Source organism: Phoenix dactylifera, chromosome 4 (assembly GCF_009389715.1).
Source record: "Phoenix dactylifera cultivar Barhee BC4 chromosome 4, palm_55x_up_171113_PBpolish2nd_filt_p, whole genome shotgun sequence".
NCBI lineage: Eukaryota > Viridiplantae > Streptophyta > Magnoliopsida > Arecales > Arecaceae > Phoenix > Phoenix dactylifera.
The window spans coordinates 30,475,934-30,486,161 of NC_052395.1; the positions used below are offsets into that span (position 1 = coordinate 30,475,934).

The window sequence follows — 10,228 nt, forward strand, 5'->3', positions numbered from 1 at the left end:
ATTGAATATAAATCAGCTTAGATTAAAATGTGTTGATTATGTTAAGCTGATTAAATCTAAAGCATTGTCATGAAGTATATTTTAAAGATGTATATTTTAACTTCATGCAACTTAGCTATGCATTAGTTCTAGAACACAATCCATTGCATATACTCCAGTGTTTTGTCATCATCAAAAAGGGGGAGATTGTTGATCAATTGTATTAATCCCCTATTTGATTTTGATGAGCCTAAAACATATGAGTATATTTCTTATTTTACTGATGAATTTAAGCGAGTGTTTCAGGAGAAAATACATAAAAACTTAAGAGGAATTCATTAGAAAAAGGTTCAAAGGAATTAAGATGAGTTAAACACTTAAAATGAACCTTAGTTGAAATTTGACAGTCCATGAGACGTCTTCCACTGTGGATGAGATATTTCTGCACTTAGAAAATATTTTGGCACATCCTCGAGTCGACTCATAACTGAGACAAGTCGACTCCAGCAAAAAGATAGAAAACTGTCTCAACGTGCTAGTGCGCGAGACGTCTCCAGCTGAGTGCGAGCCGTCTCCCATAGGAAAAGATAAAAAGTAAATTTTGAAGAGCCCAAGCGCGAGTCGACTCTCGACTGTCGCAAGCCGTCTGGGAAAATAATTTGTGAATCCTCATATTTCAGTTTTTTTATTTCATCCCCCTTAGACTGTTCCGTGTGATTCCACTCACTGACCATATGGGCAGTCATTACCATTCTTTAGATGGTACAGCATCTTCTCCTTAGATTACTCCATGAACTGTCGGTATTCAATTCATCCTTCCTTGATCTTGTACATTCCATCCTTCAAGCAAACTGTTCAGCGTTTTTGTCTTTCTGATCCCTTGTATGGCCCTTGTCTACTGCTGAGTGGTCTTCTTTGGATGTTGTACTTCTGTGGGTACATATATAGTTGTTCCTATAAGGATTACATCAGTTCTAACATTCAATTGGCAGAGAGAGCCAATTGTGGCCCTGGACATTCTAACTGTCTGTAAAATCTGCAGACAAGTGCAAAGAATCACCTGCTTCCCGCTCACGATTAATCTTTTCTTGAGTTCATTAGTGGACAAAGACATTCATGCAAGCTACTTATATTAGATATTAGAGCCTTCATTTCTCCTCCTCGAGATCTTGTGCATTCAAGAAAAGTATTATTCAAATTCTTGTCTACTGTTGTAAACCTCAAGCAAAATGTAAGAAATTCTATCCTGTCAAAGGTTACAAGACTCATCATTTGATACATATAACCAAAGATAAAACTATATTGCATCCATATAACCAAAGAGATGTAAACAACCACCAGAATAGCAATTTTCAATGCCTTTATGTTTAGAATTACCTTTAATGGCTCGTCATCTGTATCTTTTTCATTTGATGACTACAATGAAGCATTGGCTTCTAATATCTGGATTAGCTATCAAAATGATATACTCGCTAGATGCTCGAATATACATGGTGAAGCAACTTATATTTTAATATTCGCAGAAGATCCTACATCTTAAAGTACGCTTAATGGGATTATGTCCACGACACTTTTGTTTGACAAGTGAAATTGCAAATATTAAGCAGTTTCAATAATTTTTCCTTATCAAAACAATGTATACATCAAGCAGCTGAATAAAAATAGTGTAGTAGTGAGATGAACCCATGATCTTTTGTTTTCCTGGAGTGGTTGATTCCCTGATCACCAAATTAGAGTCAAGAATAGATACTGTCAAAGGATTCTCATAAATCATAAGTCGGATAAGAAATAAAGTTTGCATAGTGATGAAATGTAACCAAAAACATAACAACTGCTGGGCAGGGCCCCATGATGATAGCATAGTCATGACTCAATTTTCAAGCAAGGTTTTTTATCTGCTCAAATTCATGATGCATTGCTATTTTTGGTTCATAGATTCCATAATCTACATGAACTAAGAATTAATGAGCATCCAAGGGAGAAAATAGAGTGTGAGCTACATCTGGGAAGGGCCACCTACAAAGACCAAATGGACCAGCCATAGAGAAGGTGCAACCTGGTGGAATTAGAAAAAAGCTGCCATATGAGAAGGGCTACCATGAACAGAACGAGATCCATCGAAGTAGGTTACTATGGATGTCAAATTTGAAGGATGGTGATTTAGTACATTTCCAGTTAAGACCTCGGCCTTTCACACCTCTGGTGCATCTGCATTTTATCTCATGCACTAGAGTCTCTCTAGTTATTGACGACACTGTCCGCATTAATGTAGTTTGGAAGCAATTTGTCCCATATAGATGACAAGAAGCAGATGAGTACAGTCCTAATATTTGTACATTAGACAAGCTTGTTTGCAGATTCTGTTTGTCCAGTGTTCACTGTCTCACTTGTTCTTTGAACATTCACAGTGCAATTGTTCAGAAGGGTGAGGACCACCAACAGAATTTTTGAGAATGTGACTACACTTGGTTTTCGGTTGAACAGTTTGGACGATAAGAGAGCAATGGAGGCCATTATATATAGTTAGCTTTCATCTTCTCATCTCTTCTTGTCTCTCTAACTCAAGGTTCACTCTAACTTCAATATGCCTTCCTAATTGGCAAAGGGAGAAAATGGAAAAAAAAGGTGCCCAAGTGATGAAGAAAGGGAGCAAAGGTAACGATCCGTTGCTAACGCAGAAATCAGGAAGAAAGGCACTGGATGGATGGGTGCTAGGCTTACATGGTTAGTCAAACAAAGAGATCAACCACCATGGTGACAAAGGGAGTTACGTGAGGGATGACTTGGGGAGATAGAGGGCACAAATGAAGAGGACGAGGATTATATTTCATATAGAGAGGGAAAAACTGTGAAAATTTAGAATCAAATTATGGAAGTTTATGAAAAAATGACCACCTCAGATACCCAACACCTCCCTGCTTGGCTTTTATAGGCAGTCCATCATAATTAACGTTATGCTTCTCAAGTGTTCTTTGCTGGGCCGGGTCCAATTTAATTTTACAATGTATACCTTGTTCACTTCAATTTTTGCGACGTATTTCTCGACTGTTCCATTCAAGGCTTCATTCAATGTCGTACTTTTCATTCAACGTCGTAATGCTAGCTTCATGACTGTTTGTATGATGTGAAATTACTTCCGCAACAAAAATTTTGCGCAATTAGTTACTGAGGATAGAGTTGGATAAAGATTGGACAATAGTTTATTCAGAGAGTTGGATAGAAATTGGACAATATTGAGCAGCAGCAAAGCTGCTTCAAAGGAAACAAAAACGAAACAAAGATATAATCCGAATGACTCCTAGGGATCTAAATCACCAGATATGTTATAGTCTAAGCACTAGTAGAAAGTTGTTGTGAGTTCTTCCAGAGATGTTAGTAAGGCTCTCTTTATAATGCTGCTGAGGAGAGCTTAAAGGTTGGGCTGATCCCAGTTCGCAGACTGATGACATGTTTCTCGGCATTAATGAGACCCTCTCTTATGATCAATTGTAATCGGTAAATCTATTTTATTATAGAACTAGTGCTAATAGGTAAATCTGACAAGGTAAAAATATCTTACGTTATCTGTTGATTAATATGGGAATAAATCTTGCTGATTTCCTTCTATAAATTTGGAGGAAAAGGAGAGCGTTGGGATCCTGCTTCAAGAGGCTCCATAGAAAGTGGAACCCCAAGAACTCTTCTATTACATGAGTTCAATCCCAGACTCTGCTGCTTTGGTGATCATTTTCTGACATGTTTTAGGAGAGGTGGGTCAGAGCATTTTATGATGAATTCATCACCACTATCAAGGATCAAGATCTGGCTGCTGGTATCAAGGCTAGACTTGGTGGACTGTTTAGGGCTTCATTGTTCAAAATGAACAACTTAATGCAGCATCTTCTTTTCCTTCCATGTTATCATGGACTTCATTCATGAGCTCCATTTTAGAGGCAGCAGCTTGACAGTCTACAATTGCATGGCGTTTGCTGTCTGAGACTACTAAGTACGCAATTTAGAAACAGGGTCTGCAACTGAGCCATTCTTGTTAATTTTTCATAAGTATTGGAACTAAAAGTACTCATGGGCTTACTTTGTTTCAGGTTGTCAAGGAGCTATCAATGAAGTTGAGCTACATGCCATGGAGTGAAAACTACCATGTCCAATAATTGGCGATGTATTCAAAATAGCCGAGGATTTTATCCAAAAAGACTAGGCGTTATGGTTGCCATTGAGCTCACCTTGCACACATTCTGAGCTGCCAAAAGAGGCCATGATTTCAACTTCCTAGGCTACTTTTGTTTGCTGCTTTGTCCAGGTCCAGTATACCTCATCCCTTCTCTCTGTCATGCGACCTTCTCAAGGTTAGCTCTACCAGTTCCTTTATGACCTGGACCTGAGCTTCTTAGCTGCGCTCCTGCAGATTTTCATCCCAGCTGAGGCTGGAAGGACAATCTATGGGTGCTTGCTTGGCCTTGATATGTTCTGGTTTCAGTCTGGAAGGATAACCTTATCAGGCGGTCTAACTACGACGAAAATGTCTGTGCTGCCATTTATTTGTATCTTGACATCCTCAACCTTTTCATGGCTCTGAACAGCCTTCAGTGCTGCTTATTCATGAGCTGCCAGCGACACTGAACCTTACATTCGTGCATAGTCTGCAAGTTTGCCTGTATGCTTTGACATTACTGTAAAGCTTAAAGAATGTAATAAGTTTCTGAGAGTGGCCTTCTATATGGCCTATGGGAGAGGAGATTACAATTCTACATGTCAAGTATTTATTTGTGTAGACAAAGGGCCAAAATAGCCTGTGATTTTCTTTGGCCTATGAAAAAACAGAGAGGAGCCCACACAGTCATGCTCTTTCCACTAAATGGTTTGCTTTTCTTCAGTCAAAGATTCTTCCCATCCACAACAGTGCAAGAACTGAACACGTTACTTTTTTTCTACCCCAGATAGCATCGCATATCTAAAACAAAACCAAAGAGAAAAAGCAAATCCAGAAAAGAACCCCTTCTGATCGATTTGATTAGCTTCTCTTTTCCTTCTGTACAATGGGAGATGGAACCCACTTCACACACATCTTAAATTACAAACATTCTTACCAAGCAATTAATTTCGGGTGGGTCATGCGCCATCCTTTCCTCCTCCACTCCACAGCTAGCAATGACTGATCATCTGGCTGGCCGTGTCGGCAGCTCTTTTTGTCAGGCGAGGTGCTTCCTCTCGCCGACCATGTTGAGGAGCCGCGATACTCCCTGCGTCCACATCTCATACTCCCTCTGGCTCCTGCATTCAAACTCTATGACCCGGCGCTCCGCCGTCCTCAGCCCAAAGTAGCGCCGCTGCTCTCCGCCTTCCAGCAAGTGTCGGCCCGGCCACGCTTGGACATCCTTGCAAACCTCTATAACCACACCTGCATCAAACAATTTCACCATCATTATAGGACCATGAAAAGGAAACAGAACTGCAATATTGGACTTCCATCAATGAGGTCTGTAGAACCTACACTTTTTCTTCTTAGTGATGGTTCCAGCAACATGCTTGCTTTTCATCTTAAGCGTCACCTGCAGACTCAGCAGAACAAAGCAGTTCAGCATATTGGAGTGAGGATGGTAAGAAGGAAAAGCAAATGCTAAAGCTTTCACAACACCACCTTACCTGACCCAGCCGATTGATGTAAACTGAGACAATCTTCCAATGAAGTGCACCTGCAATCATAACAAACACAGATTATCAATTTCAATCCTTCTCATCACTCTAATTTCAACCATTAATGAGACGGGTGGCAATCACGGAACACCTTTGCGGGTGCGTTTGAGAAGCTCGGTCCCTCGGGCAAGAAGTTCCTGGCTGCAGAGACCAAGGAAGTTCTCCTCCTCCGGTATGAGCTCGTCGCTGAAACTGCTACCATTGCTGTCCAATTCCTTCTGCTGCTTGCTATGGCGATGATTGTGGTGGCCTCCCATCCCACCCTTCTCCACCGGGATGACCGCCGCTATGTTCCATACCTCCTTAAGTGCTCTAGCCTTCAATGTTGCTGCCCCTCGCAGTGCTGCCAGCCCAAAACACATCTCATCTCTCTAAATTTGCATAACAAACCATTGAGGAAATCTCCATAACAATAACTGTAATTTACCAGTGGCGGCAGCTGCAGTAAGAGTGATGATATCTCCAGGGGTCCTAACGTTGACAGCAGAACCGACGACGGACGCCAGGTGCTCGCGCTCGGCCCCCATGGACTCAGCAGCCTCAACACACTGTGCAGCAACAAGGGTCGCAGCCGAAGCGACCGCCATATCGGTCCTAGCGGCACGGTCATCCTTGCCCGACCCCGAGGCCGCGGCGGTGGCAGCCGCGACCGCTGCCACCGCCGCAGCAACACCAGCCACCGAGACAGCAGCATGGAGCTGGGCATTGTGGGCCCGCGTCTCCTCTTTCTTCTTCTCCTTCCTATCCTTGAGCCACCTCCCCACCGTCTTGCTGCTGCCTCTGTACGGTTGAGGTTTCGGCGTATTGCTGGTCCGGCAGAACTGCATGCAGGCCATTGCAAGCGATTCGGCTCAGTTAGTACGGTTGAATAACTCCATTGCAGGTGTTCCCCGGGCGGTTCCCATGAGTTTCCCTCCTCAATCACCACGTTTCCCATTAGACTTGCAATTAAGAGTTACTAACTACCATCCTTCATGCATGGCTTTTCTCATGAGATTATTTCCAAATTTTGTTTTTCTTTTAATCCACAAACGAAATTTATGTAAGCTAATATGTGCTGTTTTGTATTGGGAATCGCCTTTCTCGGGAAACTTGATAAAACCTACTATTTTCAGGACAGAATCATGAAGATGGACAGAAGACTTGGTGACCTCAGGCATGGCAGGAGCCACAGGGAAACTTTTTTAGTGACCAATTTGCCCCTGCCAATGAGACATAAAGAAGGACTCGCAGTATGGAGTAAGCCAAAAGCTACGGGGTAGTGTTGGTAATCAAGGGCAACGGGAGGCAACCGCAGAGAGATGTTCCCACTGGCGAGAGAGACGACACCGGGGATGGCTTCTTTAACGGGGCAGAGGGCAGACAGCTCTGCGGAGGAATCAAAGCTTCTCACGTCCAAAGCAAACCAAAAGCCCACACAGCCCAACACAAGAAGTTAAGCTCACAGAGCTACAAGACAAGATAGGATGGGTCCCATGACCAGAACACACCTCTGGATCTATTCCAATGCCCAAAATACCCACTTATTATCCTCACACAATCTTTGACTCTGACCTCCAAGGACAAAAAAAACAGCTCTGTCTTATAATATAACAAGTAAAATGATGATCAAGGGGTGAGGGTATTTTCTGAACTACAAAATGCTCCTATTGATCCAAAGAAAAGATGAAGAATGAAGGAGAGAAATCATAGGGGCATTTTGGATCAAAGATTGGTAACTTGTTTACTGTTTGTGTCAAGGAAACTATATTGGGACTAAAAATTGGCAAGAAAAACAGAGAGCCAAAGGTCGCGACCTCTTAAAGAAAGGGGCCATTTTAATTACACTCACAGTGATGGATATGTCAGTTGTTTTATTGGAAGAAGAGAAAGGCGTGATGACACTCTCCTTTCTCTTTCTCTCTCTCTCTCTATGGAAAATTTTTACACAGAGAGTCTGAGAGCTTGGTCGCTTTGTCTTCAGTGCTCCAGCTTCCAAAGAACCAGAATTATTTTTTTAAACATGGAATGAACAGTATAGAAAGCAAAAACACAATAAACAAACAGAGAGAAAACAAGCAATCCTTTTCCTTAAGATAAGAAAATATTATTAGTTTGAGAGAGAAAAGATAAGGAAAGGAGGGGGGGACCTTGACGTCGTCGATTTCGGATGGGGAGACGGGAGGGCTATCGGAGAGAGATCCGCCGCTCTGGCCGCCGTTCAAAGGCCCGCTGCTGTGGGATAAACGCCCAGATGTGAGCGGCGACACTTCCTGCTGTTGTAAAGGAAAACGAAACAGGGGAAGAGAACAGAGTAAGAAGGAGACTAATTTGTGAACAATGAAAGATATGAAACAAAAAAATCCGACCTTTTTGTAGTTTGCGAAGTCTTTAAGACTGCAAATTACTAAAAATGAAAGTTTTAATGGGTGCAATCGGAGGTAACCAAGAAGAATCCAAAAGAAAAGTTCAAGAGCAACCTTTTTGAGAATGTAAGAAAAAACAATGAGAGTTGGTACTTGTTGACAAATTAATGCATTGTTTTCATCCGGATTTACTTGCCCGTATTTTCTAAGAATTTATGATGGAAGGATGAAATGCAATCACTGTCTCTTTTACTACTAGAATAAAACAGAGCATCTACAGAAACCCAGCATCAAAGTTAGAAAAAAAAAAAAAGAGGCAAGATAACGTTGTCAGCTAAAGAGTTCTGCTTTAGGTTATATGCACCATCTGATGGATAAAAAAAGAAATAAATTGTATAAATATTTCATAAATAGGTTGTTTTAGTTTCAGCAAATTAAGAATTAAAAACAGAAAAACCTTAATCACAGTACAAATGAATGAAGAATGTAAGAAAACGAATAAAAATATAGAAAAGTCAGTAGAAGCTGATCTAAAGCGAAGAAGCCCGGATTGGAAACTGGTAAAGGAAGCAAAAAAAAAAGGTTTATGTTTTGGAAATGGATGGGAAAACTCAAGCAGGATTTAACCAAAAAAAAAAACAAGGTAAAAACCTTTACCACCGTAAACGTTAAGAAAGATATGGAGGAACAAATTCAAAGCCATTTATATGAGAAATAATCCAAAAAAAACAATTTTGAAGGAAAAATCAAATAAACCCAACTATTTCCTTGTTTCACAGCTTTCCTCTACCAACTCACCGACTGCGACATTATCCTCTCCATGACGAGCTGCGAGGTAGCCGAGGAAGCGAAAGAGAAGGGGTTCCCAGCGACAGCAGCCTCCTCCAGCTCGCCGGCGGCGTCTTCCGGGATCGCCGCGGCGACGCCTGCGGGCGGCGCGGTGGGCGGGGGCCCCAGGGCCTTGGAGACTTCTATGGCGGAGGCGCTCCAGGAGCGGGAGAGGAACTCCATTGGGTCGCGGGGCGCCTCCGGCGGCCGGAGGGCGGCTGCCGGTGGTGGAGGCTCCGGCCGCCACGGTTCTCTGGGGTCGTCCATCAGGAGCCGCTCCGCGGTAGTTGGTCTTGTGATGATGGACTTCGAAGGGTTGATGGGAGGTTTTATAAGAAGAGAGAGAAAGAGCGAAACGAATCGGCTTCGAATGTCAGAAGACCGGCGGAGCGGTGGAGAGAGAAAGAGAGAGTTGGGTTGGTGTTTATAAGACCTACGCTGCGTGCCTCTCCAGTCTCCTATAGCCTTCTCTAAGAGTTTAAAACTTTGTAGTACTGAAATGCCCCTGGGTTGGGTCCAATGGCCAAGGGAGGCATTAGAGAGGTAAAGGAAGACTAAATTTGTTTTGGTGGCATTAAAAGGAGGAGCAACCTTTGAGTTTCCTCAAGGAAAACTTGTTTTTTGGATGAGTAATTCTTTTTTGATGGCATTAAAAGGAGGAGTCACCTGAGTTTCCTTTTCAGTTTTGATGATGGAAAGGGATATAATGGGCCCTTGGGCCTAACAGAACTCCGGGCTCAAGGAAATGGGAAGCTTGTAATCTTTAATTAGGTAAATACACATCAAATGCTGGGAGATGCAGTTAAATAAAAAATGTATCTTATATATCAATGATCCTTTATAGGATGGAGAGATGATAAATTTTTCTGAGAAAACCTCAGGCTTAGGAGCAACTAATGAATGCTCAATTTTATTTGCATTATATCACATGAAATAAGGATTATATGGGGATATTATGACTTTTAGATTGTGCCTAAAAGGATCTAAATAATTTGATGTATTTATTCATCTAACTTGTGGTAATTAGCTAAGAACACAGAAGGAATTGTTCAATGATCCCTGGCATGACATTGGTGTAACATCATCTCATGGGAACCACATCAATGTCTCTTGCTATGTCAACACAAATAGTCATCAAGGTGATCAGATTACAGTTCATATCGATCTATATACTAGGTGACCAAAATAAACAATCTAAATAACATAAATCAATGCATGTTCTTGACCCCTCAATGTATAAAGTAGAAATTTGTGGATGATATGATTTTTAGTATATAAACAACTTGCATATAGTAAATCAAACGGTACCAATTATCAATATCGAGCAGATCATTAGATCGAGATTGGTCGTACATATATCGCGGTAGCAAGGTAAGATCGTCAAC

The 10,228-nt window shown here is 41.7% G+C and overlaps 1 protein-coding gene across 2 annotated transcripts; it reads right to left on the reverse strand.

Moving 5' to 3' along the window:
- Positions 1-4,882: 4,882 nt before the first annotated feature.
- Positions 4,883-9,273, reverse strand: LOC103713351 (VAN3-binding protein-like). 2 transcript variants are annotated; one of them, XM_008800245.4, is made up of 7 exons: positions 8,814-9,273; positions 7,800-7,922; positions 6,098-6,491; positions 5,762-6,013; positions 5,620-5,669; positions 5,468-5,525; positions 4,883-5,374 (listed from the first exon to the last, which is right to left on the reverse strand). In XM_008800245.4, exons 1-7 carry the CDS (start codon positions 9,108-9,110, stop codon positions 5,166-5,168), a joined length of 1,383 nt encoding a protein of 460 aa, XP_008798467.1. In that variant the 5' UTR covers positions 9,111-9,273; the 3' UTR covers positions 4,883-5,165. The 2 variants fall into 2 exon arrangements, with proteins under 2 accessions (XP_008798467.1, XP_008798466.1); XM_008800244.4 differs by having other exon boundaries at positions 7,800-7,925; positions 8,814-9,272.
- Positions 9,274-10,228: the final 955 nt, after the last annotated feature.